Genomic DNA, 26,748 nt, shown 5'->3' on the forward strand with positions numbered 1-26,748 from the left:
TGTGGCAGCTACTTAATTGGACACACCCTGACTGTTGACGGTCGTAATCGTCACAGTTCCGCCACGCGCGCCTGTGTACTTTGTTTTTGTCCAGCCCACAGACACCTCAAAGTTATTTTCACCACATAAAAGAGGCGATAACAAACTTTTTATATGCTTGAGAAGTTATATGTGTCAGGAACACATAGTTATTTAGAGCAGCTTCAAATTTAGATATTGGTGTAAGGCTCTCCTAAATCACAACGTGCCTATCGAGGATAAAAACACCGGAAAAGATTTGCTGAGCACCTTTCAGATAATTTTGGGGAGGGGAGATGTATATCTTTAAGATGATCGGCCCTTACTTATGTTGTCAAATCTTCAGTCAGTAATTAAAAATATTTTTTCATTAATTATGAAGTTCACGTAACCGCTTGAGGCGGACACGGGAGGACGATACTCGAAAATACGCCCGCTGTTTAGTCCACGGAAACATGTTTTTTGTTCACTGTTTGGCAGTGTGAAACACCGGGTTGCAGGGTATGCCTAAAGGACTTTGTGCTCACATGATAGATCTGAAGGCAAATACACGAAATGTGCAGAAAGAGAGATAAAAATCCCTTACACCAACGCCTTACTGCAAAAAGAAGTGCATAGAGATGCATGCAATGATGTTCCTAATTATACATAAATAGCGCGAAGGACAGGCAAAGATTCTTAAAATCCTAATATAAATCACATTTAAACAGCTTACATGAACTCGAAATTTAGCGAAATACTGCCTCAGGAGGCTGATGTTATATTCGGTTTTACGTGCACTTGTTTTGAGCCCCCAATTTACAACCCTGTGCTTTGTCAGTCATGCTCTCTAACATTTCATTAGGCTGCCGCAGATCATCCCGAGACTGCTATAAATACCGCACAACTTTACAATTTGGACTTCTACTTTTGCTAGTGTTGCGAACGTCGCATTTCACGAGAAAGCTTCAACTGTTTAACATGGAATGCACGTGACGTCGTCACACCCTATGCCGGTGGTCATTGCGATTTGTTCTTGCTGAAAAAGATCAAATTCGGTAGTGGAAAATGCGCGCTGCAGGAGGTTCGCGCTCAGTGCAAGCCAAGTATTTGAGAGGCACAAATTCTTAAAGGACACTGCAAAGGCATGAAGAAAACCAAATGCTGCTCGAAGGGCGTGCCTCTCAGTGGCAAACATGAGCGTTCAGTGACGACATTGGTCTAGAGCGTCGGATAATGACGACATAGAATTCTAGAGGAACTGGCTGACCCCTTCTGATCCTTTCAAGCGCGTAATTCTTTGCTTGGAACACCCGTAAATTGGTGGGGCGTTCACATCTTCAAAACTGGATGTTTATTCCAACAATTAGGATGATCGCGCAGGGTTGTTGCACGCTCTTGTCGATTCGGTTCTCCATTGGTTCAGACAAAGGACGTTATCAACAATAGAAAATGTGCTCGAAATTCTGAACTTATTTCACCTATTATGTTTAAAATGCATCAGATTTATTCTTTATTTTATTTTTAATGTGCCGCTAGAGTCCCTCTCACTAGTTCGAGCGAACGCGATGCAAATTAAAAAAATGGCCAGAAACGCTTTGCAGGGCCCCTTTAATGCATCGTCGTGAGGAAAGGCGTGAGCGTGAGGAACGGCGCTTTTTGGCAAGAGATTTTTTTTTTTTTTTTTTTTTTTTTTGCCAACAAAGTAGTTTTCGGGGCCACGCTTTCTGGTCTGCGCCGAACTTTACAGCACAGTATGTTTTTTTTTTTGTTTGTTTGTTTTTTTAACTAACCCCCTCCCCTCCTTCCAGCACCTTCTTTTTTTATTTTTATTTTTTTTTCTCCTCCAGAGAATACTTTTTAATTCTGAGGGACTGCCTCCTCCCTTTGATGGTGTTAATTCGACAATTATATTTGTGTCACTTGTTAACAGTAATCGTCTATTGCTTTTTAATTTATACCCAACTGTGAAATTTAAACAAAATACAGAGGTGGTCGAAACTTGGGGAAGAACTTGAGAACGACGCTCTTGGGAGACGTAGAGCGGTTGCCAACGTTCGCCTGTTCTTTGAGGCCACTATAGGATCTTTCTTTTCAGGCACCCCTTCCGCAGACAGTTGTAGTTTCATGGAACGTCGGATTAATACGTCATATTTAGTCTTTTCAATACTTCCATTCTCGGGGAAAACTTTGTGAGGCCGTTCAGCAGCAACCAAAACATGTTTGGGTGCCTCAATAATGTAAAATGGGTCATGCAACATTTTTTGTACTTTCAGTAAATACCGCTAAGAACATATCCAAAACATCCATTAGTTTTCTCCTCCGCGCAATGGCAGACGCAGAATAAATAAAGGAAAGAAACAGCTTTTCCCTCCTCAACTCGTAATTAGAACAAGCCGTCACGTGATCTGACGCTAATTATATACCGTCAGTGTTTATCATAGTCATGCGCTGTGGTGGGCAAAGCATATAGCATGAGCTGAGCTTCAGACTTTGCTATTATCCTCTTTCATTGAACGTGAGCCGTTACCCGAATGTTTGGCGATGCTGATTGTCATGAATCCGAGTACTCGACTCAGGGTCATGAAAATCACGCACGTCACGGTGTCATGTCACTCTCGGTGCGAAGTCGTGACGTCATGTTACGTCACGGGGTCTTTCTAAAATTAAATCAACTTGACGCAGTAAGTCACGTGACGTCGACATTACTTGACAGCATGTTTTGACACCATGATGCCAGGTGACCACGTGACGCATGGTTAATCATAGTGCCAATACAAAAGCGCCACGAGAACCCACAATTTTTCTTACATTGCAGTTCTATACATGACGATTTTATCAACACATAGAAATACAGCTGCCAATTGTTTATTCACAGGTATTAATTTTGTGATACTAACAAAAAAGCAAAAAGAAATTACCCTGAACCGTTTTGAACCGGTTACTGTTATATTTTTTTCCGGTTCAGTTCCAAGATGGCGGTGAAGATTTCGGTTCGGTTCAGTTCCGGTTCGGCTAAAAATAACGGTTCGGCTCTGGTCTTCGGTTCGGTTCCGGTTCGACACTCTGGGCTGAAGTGCTCGTGGTCGAAGCGATGGGTTGAAGCGTAAGCTCCGGTCGCGTAAACTCGTAAGCGCCGGTTGCGTAAGTGTCGGTCGCGTAAGCTCGTAAGCGCCGGTAGCTGGAGCTGACGTGACCTGACGTACTCGACGTCGTCCTTGCGGTCGTCTCAGAAGTCATACTTGACGTTGTCCTTGAAGTTATCCTAGAAGTCTTCCTCGACGTCTTCTAGACGGCGTCCTTGAGGTCGTCATAGACGTCGTTCTTAACGTCGTCCTCTAGGAAGTCGTCCTAGACGCCATCCTCGATTTGTGTACGGCATATTACAACCACTTCATCACCGCACCATTTCCTTTCCTAATTGTTTTCACTGACGATGCTCCTCTAAAGCTACCGCATTTCATCGTGTTTAATCATATAAACAAAGCTGCAGCAATTCTTTTTTTTTTTCGCTGTTTATTGCACCGCCAACATGCGACCGAAAGCCGCTTCCTAAACGACAGTTTGGAAGCCGCAAAAAGTAGGCTCATCTTGAAACAAGTCTCCCGTCGTTGAAAGGCAAGCAGTCAGATGCTTGGGCTCGATAGTGAGCGGTTCAAGGGACTTGAGTCGGTGCTGCACCATCCTTTAAACAACCTGAGCGTTCCCTGTGGCGTGTTCGGCACCTCTTCGATTTCCGCTGAAAGGTGAGCTCCGAAGTGCTGACACACAGAACCAAATTTACCTTCGAGGTCGTTTCAACCGAAAAATTGTAAGGGAGCGGGCCATGGCTGTAGCCATGGTTTTGTTGTGTCGTAGGAAAGGGCAAGCCAGCCACCACAGGAATTGTAGGAATCGAATGTTTCTACAAATATATAATTTATTAAACTGATTAATACGTCGTGAATTTACCTGAGTACGACTTATGCGTCTGCTCCGGCTACTGGTCCCAGGTCGTCCCTCTCGCTCTTCGGCGGGGCTCCCTCGGCGGGAGCCGAGTTGTTTATTCTGCCGCGCAGCCGGGGCTCTCGTATGGTGTTCGGGACCCCGGTGCGTGGCAGAGACTCCTCGGAGTCCGACTTGTGTGTGGCGTCGTGGGAAAGAGCAAGTCACCGCAGGGCTCCCCCCTAGTGGCGCAGAGAGTAGAGAGTTGGCTCCAAATGAAGAAAGATGCTGAACGAAGTGGTGCCTAATGGCCCAGGTCAGGTACTGGCTTGTCGTTGATACGTATACGGTTGCCTGTTCGAGCGCTGGGCGTAATGTATTCGCGGGAACCATAAGCGTCAGGAGGACCATACACAGGTGTTCGCAATAGCCTCGCCGGGGTTGAGGCCTTGCCTTGAGTCTGCCGCATATTCGTGCTAAATAGCTAGCGGTGATACGTGGCGGTGAGTGGCCGGTGTTGAGCAGCTTGCGGTCGGCTGCCTGTAATGAGACGCTGTCCGTGAAAGTTCGGAGAAAACCACACACAGCAATTAGGACGTGGTGATTTGCGTGGTGTTGCGTTGCATGCGGTGAGTTGCGCGGTTGAGGGTGGTACGTGTGGTACAGCTCAACCACGGAACGTGCACTGCAACACCCCACAACTCACAGCATGCCACCGTCAACCACGGAACTCATCCCGTGCAGTGCAACACCACACAACCCACCGCGTGTCACCCTCAACCACGGAACTCATCGTGTGCAGTGCAACACCCCCCAACTTATAAGTTGTGGGGTGTTACACTGGGCGTTCCGTGGTTGAGGGTGGCATGCTGTGAGCTGTGTGGTGTTGCACTGCACGCGATGAGCTCCGTGGTTAAGGGTGGCACGCGATGAGTTCCATGGTTGAGGGTGGCATGCTGTTAGTTGTGTGGTGTCGCACTGCACAGGATGAGTTCCGTGGTTGAGGATGACACGCGATGAGTTGCGTGGTATTGCATTGCACGCGTTGAGTTCCATGGTTGAGTGTGGCACGCGGTGAGTTGCATGGTGTTGCCGCGCCGGGGTTGCACGCGGTGAGTTGCGACGTTTATTCTGCCGAGCAGCCGGGGCTCTCAAATGTTATCCCCGGCGCGCGGTAGAGACTCGTCGGATCAGGAGTCCAACTTGTGTGTGGCATCCATAGTAACCCTAAGATGTAGAAACAATAAAAAAAAAAAAGCGGACGTCGTAGGGAAAAGCCAGCCATCACAGTTTCACTATTGCCTCAGGGAGAAATTGAGACGCTCAAAATATTACGGATCAAAAACACTCCGAAGGCACTTAAAGGGCAACTCCGCTTCATTTTTGATAGTTAGAAAGCTATGTAGCCCTCTTCAGTATCATATAGGAAGACCCCATGTCAAATATTACGATCTAATTCCGTCTATATATTTAATAAACTGGCCAGCAAACCTTCAAGTGAGCCAAGTCGCCGAAATCTGCCAACTCTAGCGTGCGACGTGAGGCGCAATCGTCAGCACAGTCAATGCGACGGAGTTCGAGCGGCCAACGTTGAACCAATACGTCAGAGGCATGACTACGTCATTCTCACGTTTTGTTTGTTTTTACTTCTCAGAGCGAAATTGAACGATGACGTCATGAGTTTCTTCTCCCGGTGTTGGCTGAACGGCGTCCACGTGATCACCGTAACGCGGATGCGCCAGTTTTCGCTGCCCTGCGCGCTTATCGGTCTGTTTTCTCCACTCCCCTTCTCCTCTTTCGTCTTCTCCCTTTCCCCCTTTCCCCCGGGCCATCACCGTCCACGCCATGCGTAGCGACCTGCCCGCGTCGCGTGTCCTGTCCCTCGCCCCCCTCCCCCCCCCCCCCCGAACGTCACAAGACCACGTGGTTCGACGTGACGTGGCCATGACTCTGACGACACGAGACCAATGTTGCCTGACGCAACCGAAGTTTCGGTTTCGGTATCACCTGATGTTCAAATTAGGATTACACATATAATATTCCATATTTCGCGAATCCGAAGACGTAGAGATGTTTAGTAGTGCTTCGTGAAATGGAATCAGATGTAAGCCTAAATTTTTCGGAATTGAGCGGAGTTGCCCTTTAAGACTGCTCCCGTGTCGTGTAGGAATGCGAAAGCATTATTGTCCGACGTTGACATGACACTCCCCCACTGCGCAGGCGCGGCGTCCCCACCGGCTTCACGGCTTCCGTGACGAAACATCTGCATTGCTGTGCTTTTCTTTGTGTTTTATTTGTGAGGAGCGTCCGCTTTGACCTTGAGCGGCGCGTGCTTTTCTTCCCCGCCGGCTTCACGGCTTTCGTGACGAAGCGCGTTGCTGTGCTTTTATTTGTGTTTTGTTTCTGAAGCGCGTTCGCTTTGACCTTGAGCAGCGTGTGCTTGATGACGTATTTTTATGGCCATCTTTCGGGCACAACTCCGACGCATTTTCGCGTAATGGGACATATAAGGGTTTCGCCTTAAAACAAGTACGAACCGTTGGATAAAACGTCCTACATACTAAGATCGATCGTGAAATTTTAAATCTCAGATATGGCCCTTCGTTCAGTTTTCTACCAACGCGCGGTTCGTAGGCGCCGGGCCGGTTTATTCAAAAGTGCTCGGACTGCGTGTTCCCGGTTTATACGTACATCACGCACGTCGGAGCGATGGAAGAAGGTCGGAAATGTTCTCAAATTCGAGCTTTTTGGAATTATTGCGAATTTATGACCGTATGCAATCCCCTGCAAGTCGCCAGCTGCTCTGCAAATGTCTCTTTCCTGCACTGCCCCTCGATGTGAGGCGAAGCCCGCCTGCGCGGATTTGGTTTCGGCTACGGCATAGGAAGTGAAGTAAGGCGACATAGTACGTCGCGACACAGCGTTCACCGCATCTTCGTCGTACGGTGACCAGACTATAATGGTCGTGGGCACTTAGACGAGCCGACAGAACGCGTGCCTCAACATTGACGACAGCGCCCCACTTTGAAATACCGCGCCGGTCGCTGAGTGGTCGCGCGTGCCCGAAGTGCGGAGTGAGGACACCGTCACCGAAGAGTTGATTACGTTGGGGCAAAAATATCTTCTTTGTGGTTTAAATAAAGTGGGACCATCGCGAGGCGTAATGAGACGTTTCAATCTCCCCACCCCGTCTTTGGTTTTTCTCTTTTGGGAGGGTTCTTAGCGGCACTTTGGGCCCTGGGCGTCCACTCGAGGAAACGCCCTTTGAGCAGTCGGCCCGAGGCCTCAGCCGGCTTCCCCGAGATGGCGCCACGCGGACGCCGGTCTTGGCGCGGCTGCAGCCGCGGTGCGCGCCCTCGGCCGCTTTCCGGCCACAGCTGTGTCGGCCGTGTTGCACACTCTGCCGGCTGCGGAAGGCGGCGTAGGCAGCGTAGGGCCCGAACCGGCAGCGCATCGCGAACATGGCGTCCCGCTGACGTCAGGAGCCCGCGCACGCGTTGCCTAGGAGACCGTCAACTGGGTCCGGCGCGTCGATTGGCGTAGCCCCAGCGAGCGCTCATTATCATACCGCCGCGGAAAGCCGCCTTCCGGGCCGCACGGTGCTCTCGACGTCTGTCCAGCGCGTTCCAGGGCCAGCTCGCCAGCAGCGGCGCGTGTGGAGTGTGTTGCCCGGACGGCGCCCCGAACGGCCCGCGACGCAGGGAGGCTCGGCCGCCGCCCACCGGGGATCCAGGAGACGCCCGAACAGTGCGAGCCATGGGCTGTGCCATGAGCGCCGAAGAGCGGGCGGCGCTCGCCCGCAGCAAGCAGATCGAGAAGAACCTCAAGGAGGACGGCATCCAGGCCGCCAAAGACATCAAGCTCCTGCTGCTCGGTGAGCGCGGGGGCTCCTCCGCAGCGCCGCGCGGCTCGCCGGCGAGGCCCGCCGCGGCACCCGGCCTCAGGCCCGGGGCCTCAGGTCCACGGGCCCCGGTGCCTGACGCCGGGGCTGAGCCTCGTGCACTGCCGGACTGCACGGGACTGCGAGCGTGATTAGGCTTAGCGCACGTCATGGCGTCCATCATGGCTCTGGGCAATGACACTTATGGCGCCTCCGCTGCTTTCTCGGCACCACCTCTGACGGCACCGCTTCTTTCTTGCAGGTGCGGGAGAATCGGGCAAGAGCACCATCGTCAAACAGATGAAGTGAGTGGTGCCGCTCCTTGCCGCCGTCCGGTGCATGCGTGCGCGCGCCATGCGCTCTCAGGGATTCCTGGGGACCCCGGAGTGACCCGGGGCGTCCCTAGGTCGCCCTTGGGGCACGCCAGCACCGCGAGCCGGTCGCGATGGGCTCGTGCCACCGCGCCAACGGGCGCAGGCGCGAGCACGGTGTTCTCGAACCCGTGCCCGCGCCTCGCTCCGGGGGCTGTGCTGCACGCGTGCTGCAGTCGTGGAAGGCCGTGTTTGGCACGAGGTTCCGAACGTGCGGCCCTCGCTGTGGGCGCCGCTGCGCCTTCACGTTGTCCTCGGCCGACCCAGGGCTTCCCCTCGCCGGCCGAACCCGGGAGCCCCGCACTCGTGACGCACGCGGAGGCACATAATCGATAAACACTCTCCAGGCGCCATCTTGGGACGCGGCCCGACCGAAACATGGCGGCACGCGGCGGCCTTCTTCGGCCGCTCCGCACGCCCGGCACACGCCGTGGACGCGTTCACGCGGAACCCGCCGGCCACGTACCCCGAGCCCGGCTACGTGTGCGGGCGCGGCACTGACAGGGCCCGGCCGAAAGGCCTAAGGGGCGACCGGAAGGCCTAGCGATCGGCCGAGGCTCGCCGGACGGCTCTGCTCGAGCAACGGAGCGCAGACGGTCGAGAGCCACAGACTGGTTTGAGACGTCGTTCTGTAGAGCGGGCTTCGGTCGGGACTCGGTGTCACGTTGAGTTCGGACGAAGCTAGGTCAACAGATCAGACTGGGTGTCGCGCGCGGGGATGCAACGGTTGTGGGCTGGGTACGCGGAGATGTTCCTGTTGCACGAGCGTGAAACCTTCGCTACCCCCTCTGACCGGCGACATCCGAGCTCAATCCCTCGAGTGCATGTAAGCCCGAAATTAAGACCGAGTCACGGCCACTGTTCGGAGGAAGTCTGATGTGAGCTGACTCGATGGCTGGCCGGATCAATTAGCTCGATCTTCCGGAGTCGCATGTCTCGTACGTAACTGTCTTGGTCAGCACCACCTTGAGAAGGCAAGGAGCGTCTGTCTCTTTCCCACCTGGTGAATGCTCATTAAAGCGAAAGATACCATCAACCTCGTTAGGGACTGACGAGCTAAACGAGCCGGGTTTCCCGATGACCTCTGCAACCATCCAGGTAAACAAAAATGACAACATGCTGGGCGTTTTTGTGGGAATGCACGTGTGTTCTTCTCTCGTTGGTGCTGGCTATGGCAGCTCACAGTGGCGCTGGACGTCGGTCTGCTCTCGAAGCGCTGCCTCGGAAGCGTTTGTGCGTCGATCGACGGACGCATGTAACGCGAGGGCACTCGAACCGAGAGCCCGATTGGCCTTGCCGTAAAGCGAGGAGCGTGATTTACGACGCGGCTGCGTTGTAACTGCTTCCAGTGTGCGGCCCGACCTTTTCGCGGAGCTTCCTCGCAGAAAATCAAAGTTCATAGAGGAAAAGCTGGACGCTGTAGGGTCGGAACGTTTATCAGCCTTCTGTTTCCTCTTACGTCGTTTTCGGCACGGTGGACGACTCGCTGTTCGCTCGCTCAACAAACTATAAGGCCACTGCAGTTGCGTGCTCCGCTTTGGGGCTTGACCGTAGTATGAAACATCAGGATATCACAATACGCTTGAACACTGCGTTACAAATCGCAGAGGACTCGTGTATCGAGATGCACTGATTTACGAGCGTGTAGAAAATGTTTAACCGCCTGAACATACGCTCGAAAAGACCTCCTGAATGGCTTGTTGCTGGCGTACTGCAGATATTTTGTGCAATACACGGGAAAGTTGTGACTTTGCAACGCGTTTTATTTATGAACATTGTGTGCCACAAGAAGTATATCGTATGTGTAGCGTAAAATACTACCACAATTGAAAGGAAACCCGCCAACTCTCTTGTCGGCTGCCTCTCTGAGATAATCAGGTTCCTTTTCAGGTTCTTCGTACCAAAATCGACTACCGTAAAAGCTTGCTTAATACCGCGGTTCGTTTCCTTTATGTATTAACGTGTCGATTTACGTGAGTAGTGCGAGTGATTGTAATTTGACAAAAAAGACAACACCCCAAGATGTCATTCGTCTGGCTCTTGGGAAGACAGTACACTTACTTTTATTGTAACAGAATGCGCAAGTGGGCTAGCTAGTACCTAATTACTACGTAAAAGCGCAGAAAACAACAACAAAAGAAACGACAACAAAAATGTAGGAATGAACACACGGACCCAGGTGTTCACACGAAGCTGGACGTTCGTACGCTGCTTACATACAGAGAGCAGGAACTCTGTGGTTACAGCATTGTCCCACTCACGAGCCGAAACGAACGAAGTCTTCAACGTATCCGACGGACGCAAGTTGGCGTTGCAAAGCGAGTGTCGACACTTTCTGACGCAGTTCGCCGTCGGAAAGTTCCCGAGCCCGATTATTTCCTTATTAGTGGCGCGGAAAGATCTGAACATAAGTCACATCCGGGCGTGGTTCCTTTTTTTTTTTTTTTTATAACCATTTCTTTATGTTCCTCGTAAAGTGGCAGGTCCTCTAGAAACCCTACTGCGATACTCTCGTGTTCAGATACCGCTCAGCTCGGTCTCTTATCTTGCAGTTGTGACGCCAGACGACACATTATTCGCTTTTCGTTCCTTTTCTTTTTTTTTTTCTTTTTTTTTTACGGCTGGCATATGAGAACGAGCCGTCGGAGCAGAGTCGTAGTTTGCAAAGCAGCCAAAAGCGTCGTCTACAAATCCGAACAATGGTTGATACACACCGACAGACTGTTGACAAATGTTTAGCTGTGTGCACAAACCAGCGTCTGCGCGTGCGCACTGCCTACAACAGCGCCAGACAGCGGAGTTGGTGTTTCCAATCCCACATTCGCGAATATGCTGCGCCCATTTCGTTGGAGGGATGCCCTCCAAAGGCACACAATTTGGACGGTACATTAATTGAGAAATGTGTATCTATAATGAGAATTACGATGAAACTTGAGAACACTAGACAATCGATGTTTGAAACTTGCAGTTTTGCGTGCGTTCTTTTTTTCAATTAACGTCGTTTCACATTTGGCGTTGCCGCTAGGCAGAAGGTGACGGCAAAAGAAAACGCCCGAAATTCCTGTTTGGTCAAATTAATGCGACATAACTTAAACAGCGCAGTCTAAGAGAAAACAAGTTTTAAATTAAAAAAATCAACTAAATCGTCTTTTTTCATTGATCTGAATTTTAAATTTAAGATTTTCCCGCCATGCTAGAACCAAAAGAGCTTAATTTCTTTGGTTATTCGGAAAACTTTATTTGCTTCAGCTAAACAAAATAGGCATCAGTCCGAAGTTTATATGTAAAGCTTTTGAGTTGTTTAACGACAGTTGCTTCTTCTGGTTTTGAAGTGCGTAAAACGGTGGTATAATCTCATTAAAAAAAAAAAAAAAAAAAAACGGAAAGCTTGTTTAAAACAAAAAGGATGTACTGGCTGATGCAAGATCAACCGAACATACAAGTCGGTCAGTCTGTCTCTTCCTGTCTCTCCACGTCGCCTTCTTTGTTGGTCCGCGTGATTGTGAGTGCATGTTTCCTTTATATTGTGATTCGCTTGCATAAGATGCCACGTAATTGATGAAAGAAGTGGAAGATAGAAACAAAGCTTACCTCTCCGGTTAGCAGAAGATTACCGCGTTTGTTCGCGTTCAGCCTTCTAGGTTTACGTTTTTGTTTAATGATTTTGTTTAAACAAAATAAATGCACTTGAACAAAATCAAGTTAGAGATAGACGATAACAAAAGCGTATTTCTGAGATTAGGTCTGTGCGAAAGGTGTTTTAAGAAAAGTATCAGTGAAATTGGTGTGACCTAAATAACGATTTAAATCATCTTGATGTTTATTCTCCACCTTGAACTCGGGGTATTCATGGCGGTATGCTATCAGAATATTATTCCCTCGTTCGATTTTGTGAAACAAAGTGTAGAGGTTGCACCTTCCAGAAGCCGAGAAGATTTCTCGTCGGAAGCGAGCCTGCACTGTGATTTCCTAAATTTATATCCTGGGATAAATAAGCGGAGAACAGCTAGATCAGCTTTTGCAGGTCTGCCCCGACCCTCATGGAACGTCGCCCTCTAAGTGTCGGCTCGAAACTGCTGAACGCGTTTCACAGTCGGACGCCAGCGTCTCCGCTAGCGACGCCACGCGCGTTTTTCGAAGCGCCCCTCATAGTTCCCGCACGAGCGTACACTCGTTGTCGCACCAAAAAAAAAAAAAAAATAGAAAGTTTTGCGCATTATTCGTAAGCCATCCGAAGTAGTTACAAACATTTTGTTTGTCGAAGGAAGAAACTATGCTTTTGGCGTTCGACACACGAAGTAGGGAGGAGGGAGGGAGGGAGGAAGGAAGAGGAGGAGGAGGAAAAGGAGGAGGAGGAGGACTAGGAGAGGGGAAGAGATTAAAAACGTTCCGCAAGAAGCCGGACTTTTTTTTTTTTTTACTACGGTTCTTGAGGTGAACAAGCGTATAATAGGCGTAAACGTGCGATCAGGTGAGGCACTGCGACTTGATTTCACCTCACGCAATCGGAATTCAACTTTCGTTTTCTTTGTGTGATTATCGAGAAAAAAGGCTTCGTCGGCAGCCATGGCACGGTACAAAGGACACAGTTTCGCTGTTCAAAGCCACTAGCGCTGAAAGCTGCTAGTGGCTGATCAGATTTTACGGAAAATAAAGACCGGGATAAATGATAGCCCATTGTTCACGCGCGTCACTCACGTAGTGTTCCACGTGATTCGTAAAGAGATGGCTGGAAACGATGAACTGAAGGCGACCGTCTCTGTGGCTCGACAAATAAAACAAACAAACAAAACAAAATAAAACCTCGGTGACTTTGAGGCAAAGCGTCGACCTACGGATCCACAGCTGGCGGGATTGAATCCCGACCGAGGTGCCCGCAATTTGACGGAGACTTATTGCGAGTGCGCGTGTAACTGAGGTTTTGATTGGGCGTCAAGGGGCCGCCTGTGGTCTAAGGTTGTCCTGAACCCTACAGTAGTGCGTGCCACGTGCCCATTTTTGTTGCTTTGGTACGTCAACCTCCAGAATTGGCTTGGGGGACACGTTGAAAATCTACACAAACACAAAAGCACAAACCTTCTTTGTTTTCCCTCTTATGTTTTTTTTTTTTTTTTTTTTCAGTACGAACGTGGTTACGTTTGTGCTGTATAAAACCATCTCGCCAGAAATTTCCGACTTACCTTTTGCTCCGTTCTTTTCTTTTACAAAGACAGGATTGAAGACAGGTGAAATATATCGACAGCTAGGTGGTGCGCGAATATCGTCTCGCATTTAATAGCGCGATGTGCACTGTAAAAGGAGTCGGTAAAGGCGGCTTCCCCTTCGAGGGATCTAAAATTCTAAATGATCAGCATCATTCTTTATCAGTCGGGAAGTGACATGCGAACCGCCATTGGCCAGTCCCTAAATATACTACAGCATGTCAGAAGTCTGCCGTGAGGAGTGCGAATGGTTCCTATTAAATTACCTTGTTCACGCAGTTGTCTGCTTATTAACTGTTCAACTATAGACAATGTTGCATGCAATCGCATCGAGTTAGCGTAAGCGCATGCACACGAGGGCTTGAAATGAGTTCAAACAGCATCCTTCAAACTGAACGTCGAAAAGCTGAAGTAAACCATGTAGGTGCAAGCGAGCTCGAGAGTGACGAAAAGAGTGTGAGGATGGAGACATCTGCCAGAACTTCCGAAGCTTCACTAAATTTTAGTAATTGAAAGAGAACAAGCTTGGCCGAAGCTTGAAGACAGAGTTTCAGGGTGGATTTTTCATCCAAGTGAAGCAGTATGCTTCGCATGTGCGGACTATCTAAGAGAGACAGAAAAAAAAAAGATCACTTTTAGCCGAAATTTGCCCTTGCAGACTATAGGTATAGGAAAGTGCGCATATAGAAGAAGAAATATGCCCACCTATACCACGAAAACTAAACGATGTGTCATGTGACAGGAAATTTTAACAAGGAGTATAGTTCCAGGGTGAAGCACAGTGAATGGGCCAGGATTCCATCGGTGCGGGATTGGTTCAGCCAGGGATAGCAAACCCACAACGAAAACAACGATCGCCGATCTCACGCTACGTGCCGTCGAGGACGGTCGACCAGAGCAAAAAACGCAATGTCCATTACGAGACGTCTTTCTGTGGACCTATTACTGCCCGACACTAGTTGTTTTTACGTACACATGGAGGCCTAGGAAGGTTCCCCTAATCTAACCAAGCGCTCTGAATGCGCCGTGACGTTGCACTTTTGGTCCCTGTCGTACAGGTGCGAGCGATTCGAGCGGGCCTGTATTTATGTATTTATTTCGACACCTGCCTTATTGTATCGTCCATGTGCATGGGTCTCCAGCCGTATGAACCTGACGGCAGCGGGACCAAGCGAGACGAAGGGACATCGCCGCACCGCTGGCCAATCGTATAGCAAGCGGCGATGTCTTGGTCCCGGTTGATGCCGCCGTGTAGATTAGGGCCCCTAGGGTCGTGGTTGCTAGAGTGACGCAACGCGATGATATTAACCAGCACTCTGACGGCTCTGGTATTCTGAAACGCTGATGCTGGAGTACTTTGCCTGTTGAGCGGAATAGAATCGAGTTTCTACGGAGGATGCAAAATCCGCAATCGTGAAGGTTGATGCGTGCACAAGGAGTCTGGTCATTTCCGAGTACCACCCGCCATCGGAATCGTACAGGGCTTCCCGTGATCCCGCTGTAGCTTCCAAACTGTTGTCGCCTTGCAGTCCATGTCCCAACACTCAGCGGGCCAGCAGTGCGGAAAAGCAATTGACCAGTTTTGACTCCCTGTGGACTAGAGGAACTTGAAATGAACTGTGTCCTATCCATTTGCAAGAATTGTCAAGTATAGGCGATTCGTAAATACTCCACTGAAACGGCTCCTGCTTTTCGATGTAACATTATTAGGGAAATACTGTGCGGTTTAATCGACTAAAAGGCCATACTTTTTTTATGTATCACTCTACTTCCAAAAGTCCCAAGTAACGTAAAACCACGAGACCCGTGCCGGGAGAAAGTATAACATCCAGCTTTTTTCAAGACGCTATGCGCAGCGCAGGTTCGTCTGCTATTTTGCAGGGATTGTGGTGACGTCAGAACGCTGAGCTCTGATTGGCTCTGATTGAGGGATTGTGGGTAGACCTCGAGGCAGCCTGCTTTGAGGTCTACCCACTATCCTTCCGATCAGAGCCAATCAGAGCTTGGCGTCTTTCTGACGTCACCACAACCTCTGCAAAAGAAGCAGACGAACTTGCACTCCGCAAACTTCTTAGGGAAGAGCAAATATTCATTTAACTCTCTCAGAGCTAACGCTGCGTAGGAGTATCTTCGCACGACGGCGACGGTCTTCGTGGGTCTTCCGTTTCGCTCGGTCGTCGTTTCCTATCACCTTCCGTTCTCTTCGTCACGTAACACGGGCGTCGTCATTTTGGTGCGGCGATCCACGAGCGTTATCTGCTAGGTGAACACACTATACTTCGCCTCACCAACCTACGAGCCGATGGAAGGCAGCGCCAAAAGCGCAACGTCACGTCGTGTTTCAGCGCGTACGTTTTCACCGGTTGAACCAATCAAGCGCGCGCCGTGGTCGCGCTTTTAGTCGGTGCGCTCGTGTGTCGCCTTTGGCTGCGCTCCGACTTTTTCTGAAACAAAGTATATGGAGAGCGTGCTAAAATAGGAAGCGCCAGTTCGCCAACGGGCTTGCGTGGTGCGGACGCGCAACGCACGAAACGACTTAGTGACGTCACCTTCCGCGTCATCAGTGACGTCACAGAAATCAGCGCACGAGCAAATATTTACCGCTGCTTACACCTTCTAGATTAGAAAGCCGCAGTGCTGAATTTGCCTGCTTCACCAAAAGAGGTGGGGAGCAGATTGGACATGACTGCGGCGTCATCGTCACTGATCATCACTCTCACTGATTGAACGCGAGCTGAACGCTGACGAAGCACCAATTTCTGCCCTGCCTCTTGCAGGTGACGCAGTAAAAAAAAGATTCCAGTTTTCACACTCATTCAGCTTTTTCGACATCTCCCTGTTTATGGGGAGCGCTCAGAAACGCGCCGTAACTACACCACGGAACCACGTACATGTCGACGACAGCGGACCACTTTTACTTGAAAGTAGCTTGGGCGTTGGTTGAGCGCGCAGGCGACCTGATGAAAAGTTGACCTTGAGATAGTGAGGAAATAAACGGACAACACAACGTCTTCGAACTCAGCTCACATGTAATTGAAGGCCAGAACAGGATATTTTTTTTTTAATGTCTATTTCCAAAGGTCTTAAGTAACATGAAAACGCTTTTATTTCTTTCGCCGGTTGGGCTGTGCAACCTCTCGTCAGCATCTGGGCTCACGGCCGTTCTGGTGCACTGTATGAGCTCTCTACCGGATTACGCCTTTCCCGCTGACTCAGGATGGTCACGCTCCCAATCGCGTGCCGTCTGGCCCACCAAATTAATCGATTGGCCGCGAGCGAGCGCTCTCAATGGCTGGCCCGCAACTATATAACAGCAATCCGGCTGGAACGGGGCCCGGCGGCCGAGTTGGAAGTGTCCACATCTCCGACATACACCGCGACTGGTGGACGAGCATCAACCCGCCAGGTGGCCGGGAGCGTTTCAGCTTAGGGTTTTGGTTGTTTGTCTTGCGTCCGCGTTGGATGTTTGGACATTGACGTGACCGTATGTTGGACAGATATGGCCATGCTTGTTGGTTGTCTTTATGCAACAAATTTCCAGAGCTTTCCACATTGGGCAAAAAAACACTCCGCAGAAGACAGCCACTGCGCATGCTCAGAACGCGTTCCACAGATCAGTAGACGAAGATGGCAGAAGGGAATTGTTGGGATTATTAATATTTGCGGTTGTATTTTTTTATTTGAGAGCTCGTTAAAGATCGAGCACATTAATCCCCTACCATTTGGACAACCGAAACTGGCATCAACGTCTGGGGAACAGCACTGTTGTATCTTTAATCCGCGTTGCTAGCCTTAAGAAAAAAAAAAAAAAAAAGCAGTTCGGTTTTGTATTTTGCAGCTAACGAGCGAGCATTTCGAGGGCGTCCCGACGCAACAGTTATCTTGAGCAACCGTTCCACGAACCACCTACGTATCTTAAATCTTACTCATTTTTATCCACTCAAAATTCGTTCTCTTTTTACTCCGCGGCGAGAAATATTGTCTCGAGCATTTAGAAATCACTAGCTGTATTTGAGTTGGCTGTGCTTGGGCTAAAATATATTTTTGGCGGCACTTTCTCTAAAATCTGCTAAATGCGGTATTGATGTGTCTTGCGAGCTGCCTCTGATCGTTAGGAGCGATGTCCTTCTTGCGTCAAAGGGTCTGACGCAACAACGGTTATTTGAATCTTCTATGGAGTACGTGGACCGCCGCCGACCCAGGAACGGCCAGCTGTGAGGTGTACGCACAAGACGCGGGCTCGTCCCGCTCCAAGTTCCGCCCTTGTGGATTCCGAAAGACAGGTCGGCCCCTCGGTGTCTTGGCTGCCGTTCAGGGCGCAGAAAGTTCCAAAGCTCGCCGTCGGCTAAGCTGCACTACGATGGCTGCTCCACCTACCCGTTATATTTTGTTTTTTCTCCTTTCTTTGTGTTATCCACAGAGAAACCTGAAAGACCGGGCGGTGAGGTTCGGCTTTTCTGTTTTCGGCGGCGCTGGATGAAGGAGCGCTCGTTAGGCCGGCATCCGCCCACATCCAAGGCGATTCGGCCGTGGACTTTCTTAATCAAAGTTCGCTTTGTGGAGTTTTGATGTTGGTTTTACGACAGCGGCCATGACGGCGGCGGCGGCGGCGGTGGTGGTGGCGCGCCGGTCGCCAGCAGAGTTCCAGAGAGCCGCGTAGCGAGCTCCCTGGGGTCTCGGCGCGGGGTTTGGGCGCGGTGACCGGGACAATCCCCGGTCTGTTTTGCTTGGCATGGGCCGAGACGGGGCAAGGAGGGGGCTGCGGGTGTATCGGGCGGTGCAGGGGCTATGTCCTCCTATTAATAAACGGCCAGCGGCGAGGGCGGCAAAGAGCCCCCCCATCCTCCCGAGTGTCTCTCGCGGGCATCCGCGGTATGCCCGCCGCGGAATCCAAAACCCCCGCAATGCCGCGCGCGTCCGTCAGCGGCGGCGCTCCGCTCGGTTCAATCCGCCCTCCAGAGATTGTTTTTCTTTTTTTTTTTTTTTTTTGCGGGCGTGTGTTGGTTGGCCGGCTGATTTCATTTTTGCTTCGTAGTTTGTCTGGGGGCGGAAGGCGGGGGTGGGAGGAAGAATGTAATATTCCCCAAAGCCGCGCGTTTTCCCTTTTCATTTCTTCTTTTCTTTTCTGGTCAGTGAGGTCGGAGTTGAGAGAAGGGTGCGCAGGATAGAAAGAAAGGCGTCGAAGCCGGAGGAAAAGTTGAGTTTAGTTACAGTAGCGCCTCCGAAATAAAAGCGATACTCGCTCAATGCATTTTAGGGCAACGAAAGTGCCCCGAGTTTAGCTGGAGCGGTTTCTTTATAGCTTGACCGACCAAGACCAGCGTTCTCCGCCGTTCTTGGTCGGGGCGTCTTCACCGGACACGCAGATGCTCGAGGCATTGCACCGAGTCGCGCCTCTGACGTCTCGCAGGAAGGACACCCTGACGCAAAGTTTCGTCGTTATTCCTGGACACGGCTTTGACGTCGAAAAACAGAACGTCGCGCGTTTTTTTTCTTTTTTTTTTTTCTTTTTACACGGGATGTGTTATATGTCTGGCACCTAACCATATCCGGTTAGTGTCAGCAACGGAAGTCGAACCTCTTCCTCGAGTACCTCCGGTTTACTCCCGGCGGAAGTAAAACATGACGTGTTCAGACATACAGCGGCGCTCTGCCCCGCGAAAGAGCGCGCTACGGACTTCCCCAGAGAAAAAGCGCAAAATAGAGCGACAGGAAAGCAGAGAAAAATCGTTCCTTTGCCGCAACAGGTTGAGGTAGGCTCGAGTGTTTGGTTCTGTTTTGCCGCGAGTTGGTGCCATGGGCTCTTGTTCGGCGCTGCCGAGTTCAAATTGTTCTGCTTTCCGCATGCTTCGTCTACTGCGTCTCACGTTCCAGCAGTCTCTGAGAAACTCGCATTTCAACTGCGGCCGCAGATGGCACCTACACGTAAGACATCCACGGAGCATTCACGCGCTTATCTTGCGCGACACAAGGCCGCTTTCAGGCCATCCAGTCTCCACATGTATACACAGTTTCTTTACACTATAACACATCCCATTCCGTGTTACCACTGCGTTTGTGCACGCTAGTACGGCTGAGAGGCGACTCTGTCATCTATCGTCCATTGATAGACCAACTCATTGTATATAAATATGAGCGGTTTTCGACGGAAATAATCAACACGGCTCGACCAAAAAAAAAAAAAAGAAATGATTTTTTTTTTTAGCAGTTTGTGCACATGTCTCGTTCAGTGCCACCGCATCTCGGCATGGCGTCAAAAAAGCGAGATGTTGCCGGAAAGCCCGTTCGACGCGTATAACGGGGGGGGGGGGGGGGGGGGGGGGGGGGGTGGAGGCGAACTGGGAAACAATCGCCATTGTTGGAAGGCTCCGGCGGAAAGCAGCGTCGCAGGCCGACATCAAAAGGTCGGCCAGAACAGCGAGGTGTAGTCGAGGGCGGGCGCCGCCGAGCCCCCCATTGTACGCGCAACCTGCGATCCGGGACACGCCGCTGCTCCGATCTAAGGTTCTCGGCGAAGACGCCGGGAGAAGCGACGACAACGACGCGGCCGATGGCGTGGGAAGCTGTTCAAAAGGCGAAAAACGCGCGGGGTTCAAGTCGAGTCGTGCCTGACTGCACATGTGGCAAGCGACAACGGCCTTTTTTTTATTATTATTATAATTCATACGAGCGTATACTTCGTTTCCCTCGAAGCTGGACAGCAGCCGACAGTATAGTATCCTTGGGAGCTAATCTCAGCGTGTGACTAATTGAACCGCTGACAGCAAACCCATAAAAGCATCGAGTGACAAGGCACTTTTAGCGCTACTAGAATGGCTGCCGAGGAGAGTATACCGTCGGCCTAACTGTCGCATGTACTCGTGTCGTATATAGTCGACGATTCGTGCCTTTAACGGGCGACACTCGTTAAAGGGCAACTTTGGCTTTTGAGCTCGGCGTGAACGGTAACAGTTTAACAGACACTACACTCTAAAAAAAGCCCGTGGGTCTACTTTCCCGCACAACACTCGGAGAGCCAATCAGCGCACCTTACGTGGGCAGCTCGGCGAATGACGATGCTGAAACATATGTTTAGTCCAAAAAATGCAGTCTGAGTTGTGACATTAAGCAATGCAAGTGTGACGTTTTGCATTGCTTAATGTCACAACTCAGAGTGCGTTTTTTGGTCTAAACATATGTTTCTTTTTCGACATCGTCATTCGCTGAGCTGCCTCCGTAAGTTGCTATGATTGGCTCTCCGAGTGTTGTGCGGGAAAGTAGACGTACGGGTTTCTTTTAGAGTGATAGTCCTGCGCCCGTTTCTCGCGTCGAACACGGTCGGATCGGGACGTATTTATTTTCACTCCTCGTTGTCTGTACTGGTCGGCCTCGCGGATTTCGCATCCTTTTATTTATTCTACGATGACTACCCACTCAAATTCCGACGTTTGTGTGGGAGACTCGATTTCTTTACAACGTAACTCGACTGTGCAACGTTATTTCACTCGTAGCGGCCGTCCTGTTAATTAAACAAGGCGATCATTCTCGAAAGTAGATATACGTAATATTTTGATCGGAGCCGTTGTTTGCGAACTTCATGCGCATAATCAATAAGAGCATGCGCCTTTTTTCCCCTCTAAAAAGAGGTAAATATTTTTTTACAGCCTTATCGAGCAGAGTGTATGAAATAGAGAATCCTTATCGTTGTAATGTTTTACAAACTGCGGTTAATGTTTGCTTATTGCAGAAACAAGGCACGCGTGAGTTTGCTACCTTGAGCCGCTGGCATTAATAATGAAGTGCAATTCCTTTTTTTTTTTTTTCATATATAAAGCTTTCTAGCTTTATTTGTTTTGGGAAATAACACTCACTTATATACAGACGTTCCTTTTTGTATTACGTTCTTTTTATCTTTTTTTGTTTCCGTGGAACGGCACTGTATCTGATTTTGAAAATAAAACACACTAGCGGTCAATAAATTACGTGGAATGAACTCCAGTTCGTTTCACCTTCCTTTTTATTAGTGTCCCTTTCGTTTCGTTCAGTGTTTCGTCACACTTATACACCCGTCTTCCCGCGTGTCGTCAAATGTCTGTCGACGATCAGTTTGCATTTTACTATGCATCTTGAACCAAGGCCGATGTTTGACCGCGTGCGAAGAGCCGACGCAGCAGTGACAAAACAATTACTGAAATGGCCCGACCGGTTTGCGAGCAAACACGAAAAAAAAACAAAAAAACATTTGGCGAAGGCTGTTTACGCAACGTGTGCCCATCGACAGAACGAGACGCCGTCCACCATGTTAGCTCTCAGTCGAAGTTCTGACCCTACTTCAGCTTCTCCTGTTCTTAACCCTTTGACGGTCGTCGCCGTACATGCATACGGCGGTGATTACACATTTGAAAGTGCCCGCCTGAACGCGTAACTCCGCGCACCGCGGGAGGTCCTGCAATTTGTTATACCTGTGGCGAACTATAAGCGTTATAGTTGTAGGGTGTTTCGCTTTGCTAGCCTATACTCTGTTTCATACTTTGCGTGCAACGTTGTCAAAGCTACTGGCACGAGCGTGGGGCTACTGGCACGAGCGATCATTTGCACGCGTCCGCGCGCAAACAAAACCATAGAGGACGCCACGCGCTCGCGCCAGTAACTTTGACAGCGTTGCACGCTAAGTATGAAACAGAGTATAGTTATAGTTTTGAAATTAGACGCTCCGCGCACGTGATGCTCTCTGCGCGTAGCGGCCGCTCTGGCGATACTGCCAATGAGAGCAGTGGCTCTTCCGATTCAGACTTTCGACGCTTTTCGGAATAAATTCGGATGATGAGATCTCATCCGACATAGAAGCTCTGTAAGATACCTCAGATTGGAAATCTGAAGCGGCTGGAATGCCGTGGAACTGGGCGCGCCAGAGTGAAACCGAAGGGAAGAAAGGTGGCAGTTTTTCGCATTCAATATTTTTATTTGATGCTTCTAAACATAAACAGCTTGTAAGCACTGTCTATATGTGCTTCCGCTAAATAATAATGACGATGAAAGAAACAAAAAAAAACTTAATTTATATATAAATATATATTTCATATTATTCCTTTGGAAACAAGACCTCATCACTGGGAAACATATTTCGGAAAAACAAACTCTAGCGTCAAAGGGTTAATACCCACGTCAGACAGGCACATTAAATACCTTTAGAAATAACTCATTTAAAGGAGTGGCGAACCGGCACTTGCCGGTTGTCGATCCTGGGTTCAACCCCCGCCCCTGCCCGTTTCGATCTGGATGAGCATCGTACCGGCGTGCGATCGTGTATCACTACTGCGTGGTGCACTTTATAAAGACCCCAGGCTAGCGGTTGTACTGCATTGGCTAAATTTCTCATCTACAGCTGGGACACTCGTCGCCCGTTGAGGCAGACTAAGTGCAGGCTGTATAAGCATAACGGTTTTAACCGGTTCGAATCGTTTTGAACCGCTAAATTGGGAACATATTTTCCGACTTGTTTTGCTAATAGTCACTATTTCAACCCTTAAACGAGAAACTTTGTAGCTTTTTATCATTCGTACAACCTACTTTTATTTTCAGGTACCAAAAATAAGAAATTGTGTTATTTATTTTTTAGGAAACAGCAAAGGAAAAGCTATATTAACGTACAAAATGTGTTTATACGACTCGACGCCTACTTGTTTACCTCAGTCGCATATATTTTACCTGAATGGAAAGGTTATCAGCCCGATAGGTCGCCTAAAATACCCGTGATTGGTACAACCTCGCGTCGCAGTATTAAAAGTTAAATCTTAGTTGTGCTCTTGAACTTAGGCATTAATTACAGTGCATATAATTATGGAAAGGGTACCTCTTCGCCATATATATTGTGAAATAGAGTTTACGAAATACGTTTCACAATATGATGACGACGCAACTGAGCTAAAAGCGATATCTTCAAAATGCCACGAAATTTTCGGGACAAGCGCTTGCAGTCTACCTTTTTTATAGAAACACTGAGCGGCAGTCACAATGCTCGTTTTCCTGACCAACATTGTTTACACTCAGCACCGTGATGCGGGCGAATAATCATGCAGAAAAGAGTGATCGAAATTGCTCACTCTAATCTGTATGCACCTTCCTGCTCAGATCAAATCTGGCTTAATATAGCATGTGCACAAGTGAACATTTTCAGCATAACTTGGCGTTTGAGGTTTATTTGTTCTTGACAAAATGCCGGCCAATTTATTTTGCAAATAAATATCACCCTTGCTAACTGGTGATTTAAGAACAACGTAGTATGTCATACTCTACTCGACACTGCAGCTACTTGATTGGTCACTTTCTGCAGGTCTGTGTGCGCAATCGTCATAGTTGCGCGACACGCTTCCTGTGTACTTCGTTTTTGTTCTGCCCACATACACATAAAATTGTTGTTCGTCACATAAACGATGCAATAACAAACTTCTATATGTTTGAGAAGTTAAGTATGTGTGAGGAACACACAGTTATTTAAAGTAGCTTCAAAATCAGAAATTTGTTCCAAGGCTCTTCCAAATCTCTTATAGACGCGCGATAAAAACGCCGGAAGAGATTTGCAGAGCATATTTCAGATAATTTTGGGGTGCATTTACTTATTCATTCATTCATTTGTTTATTTTTTGTGTTCATGAACAGCTTGACGCCTTGGTAATAATGCACAACAAAAGGTTCACGGGTTTGTTACAAAAGTCTTAAAAGCTACGAAATTTGGGTTAAAAACATCAATATCTGCTCCCCTGAGGGTATTGCAGAAGTGTTGGATACGGGTCATGGGACTGGTTTGTATGATGTGATTAACATGTAAAGTGTGAAGAAACCCGCAAAACTCGACTCGGAACGTGAATATTAATATCAGACGTGAGATCTGGGCAATCAATTAATCCATGAATACATTTGTACAGGAAAACAAGATCGAGCTCACGCCGTCTGGAACTCAAAGTAGGGCATTTGCATCGTTCCAACAGTCTCGCATAAGAATAATAAACAGTATGACCAATGTAACGATCGTAAACAATTCGAACAAAAAAAAAACGCTTTTGAACATTTTTAATTATCTCTTGGCTTGTAGAACTAATACAATTCCAGATTACAGAGGAAACCTCCAACTTCGTCCGGATTAACGAGAAATATAACTTATGATGTATATCTTCAAGGTAATCGGTCTTTTACTTATGTTTTCCAATCTTCAGTCACTAATTAAATATATATTTTATTGTCATTAATGAATTTGACAGTATGAAGTTCACATAACCGCTTGAGACCGACGCTGGAGGACGATACTCGAAAATGACAACTGCGGAAACGCGCTTTTTTGTTCGCTGATTGGCAGTGTGAAACACAAGGTCGTAGGGTATGCCAAAAAGGACTGTGTGCTCACATAATAAATACGAAGGCAAATACACGAAAGTTGCAGCAAGAGCTATAATAGATGGTATTTTTCTGAATAATCCCTTACGGCAAAAAAGCAATACGTAGAGATCCATGCAATGATATTCCTTATTACACAAAAATAGCGCGAAGAACAGACAATATATTTTTAATATAAACCACATTTGGACATCGGCTTGCACGAGTTCGAAACTTCGCGAAATACTGTCTCGGGAGGTATAATACTATATTCGATTTTTACGTCCATTTGTTTTGGGCCCTCACTCGGCGCTTTTTCGGTCATTCGCTCTATCATTTTATTAGGCTGCCGTATATCATCGCGACACTGCTATATCTACTGCACAACTTTACAATTTGGACATTCACTTTTGCTAGTGTTGAGCACATCGTATTTCACCAGAAAACTGAACTGTTTAACATAGTTTGCACGCGACGTCACCGCACGCTATGCTGGTGGTCATTGCGATTTGTTCTTGCTGAGAAAATCAAATCGGGTTGTGCAAAATGCACGCTGCAGAAGGTTCGCGCCCAGTGCAAGTCATGTGTTCGACAGACATAAATTATTCTTGCTTGGTGCAGCGCCGTGACGAACGGCGCGAGCGTCCGGCACCACGAAAACGCGCTTTCTGGTATAGCAGTGCTTTTGCAAACAAACTAGTTTCCGGGACCACGCTTTCTGTTTTGTGCCGAAGATGCGGAGCAGAGGAACCTTTACAACACAGCTCCCCCAGAGAATACCTATTATTCCTGCGGGACTCCATCCTCTGTTTGGGCGTGCTAATTCCACATTTATATTTGTGTCATTTGTTAACAATAATCCTGCATTGCTTTAATTTTGTATCCAAAAACTGTGAAGTTTAAACAAAATACGGATGTGGTCAAAGTTTGGGGAAGAACTTGAGAACGACACTTTTGTGAGATTTAGAGCAGCTGCCAACGTACACACTTGTAGTTCTATTTATCGTCGAATTAATAAGTAACGTTTAGTGAGTTAAATACTTCTATTCGCGGGGACAACTTTCCGAGACAGTTCAGCAACAACGAAAATATATTTGGGTGCCTCAATGATGTGTACATGTAAACTGGGTAGTGCAACAATTTTTGTACTTTCAGTAAATACCGCTAAGAGCTAATCCTTGACGTTGAACAACTTGCAAAAACAACCATTAGATTTCCTCTCCGCTCAATGCCAGACGCAGAAAAAATAAAGGAAAGGAATAGCTTTCCCCTTCTCCACTCGATATTAGAATAAGAGGCCACGTGATCTGACGCTAATTATGTACCGTCAGTGTTCATCATAGTCATGCGCTGGGGTTGGCTAAGAGTAAAGCATGGGCTGAGCTTTAGACATTGTTAGAGTTCGGCTATTTTCATCTTTGACTGAACACGAGCCATTACCCGAATGTTGCGCGATGCTGACTGTCATGAACCTGAGCACTCGACTCGGGCTCATGACAGTCGAGTACCTCACGGCGTCACGTGACTCGCAGTGAGAAGTCGTGACGCCATGTGACGTCGCGGTGTTAACAACGCTAATACATCTTGCGACGTTCTCAATTTAAGTCAACTTGATGCAGTCAGTCACGTGACTACGTCACGGGGCCACGTGACATGACATTACTCGACAGCATGTCTTAACACCATGGTATCACGTGACCGCGTGACAGATGATTAATTGTGGTACCAGTATAAGCGCCGCCACGAAACCCAACAATTTCTCACACGTTGCTAATCGGTATATGACAATTTGATCACTACATATAAATGGCCAGCTGCCAATATTTATTTCTCAAACAATCGTTTTATAATACAAAAAAAAAATAGCGGTGACCCGTTTTGAACCGGTCACCGTCATATATTTTTCCGGGTCAGTTCCGGTCCAGTTTCGGTTCAGTTCCAAGATGGCGGCGAAAATTTCGGTTTGGTTCAGTTCCGGTTCGGCTAAAAATAACGGTTCGGTTCCGGTTCGACACTTTGGCCAGGG

At 48.5% G+C, this 26,748-nt stretch overlaps 1 protein-coding gene across 1 annotated transcript in view; it reads left to right on the plus strand.

The window, feature by feature from the left end:
• Positions 1-7,294: 7,294 nt before the first annotated feature.
• LOC8026872 (guanine nucleotide-binding protein G(o) subunit alpha) overlaps positions 7,295-26,748 on the plus strand; it is a 71,295-nt gene continuing 51,841 nt past the window's right edge. Inside the window, exons 1-2 of the mRNA XM_002406417.5 lie at positions 7,295-7,795; positions 8,064-8,106. Coding sequence (XP_002406461.2) covers positions 7,678-7,795; positions 8,064-8,106 — 161 coding nt within the window. The 5' untranslated portion in view covers positions 7,295-7,677. The remainder of the gene's footprint in view (positions 7,796-8,063; positions 8,107-26,748) is intronic.

This window comes from Ixodes scapularis, unplaced genomic scaffold (assembly GCF_016920785.2).
Source record: "Ixodes scapularis isolate PalLabHiFi unplaced genomic scaffold, ASM1692078v2 PGA_scaffold9__187_contigs__length_104089568, whole genome shotgun sequence".
NCBI classification, from domain to species: Eukaryota; Metazoa; Arthropoda; class Arachnida; order Ixodida; family Ixodidae; genus Ixodes; species Ixodes scapularis.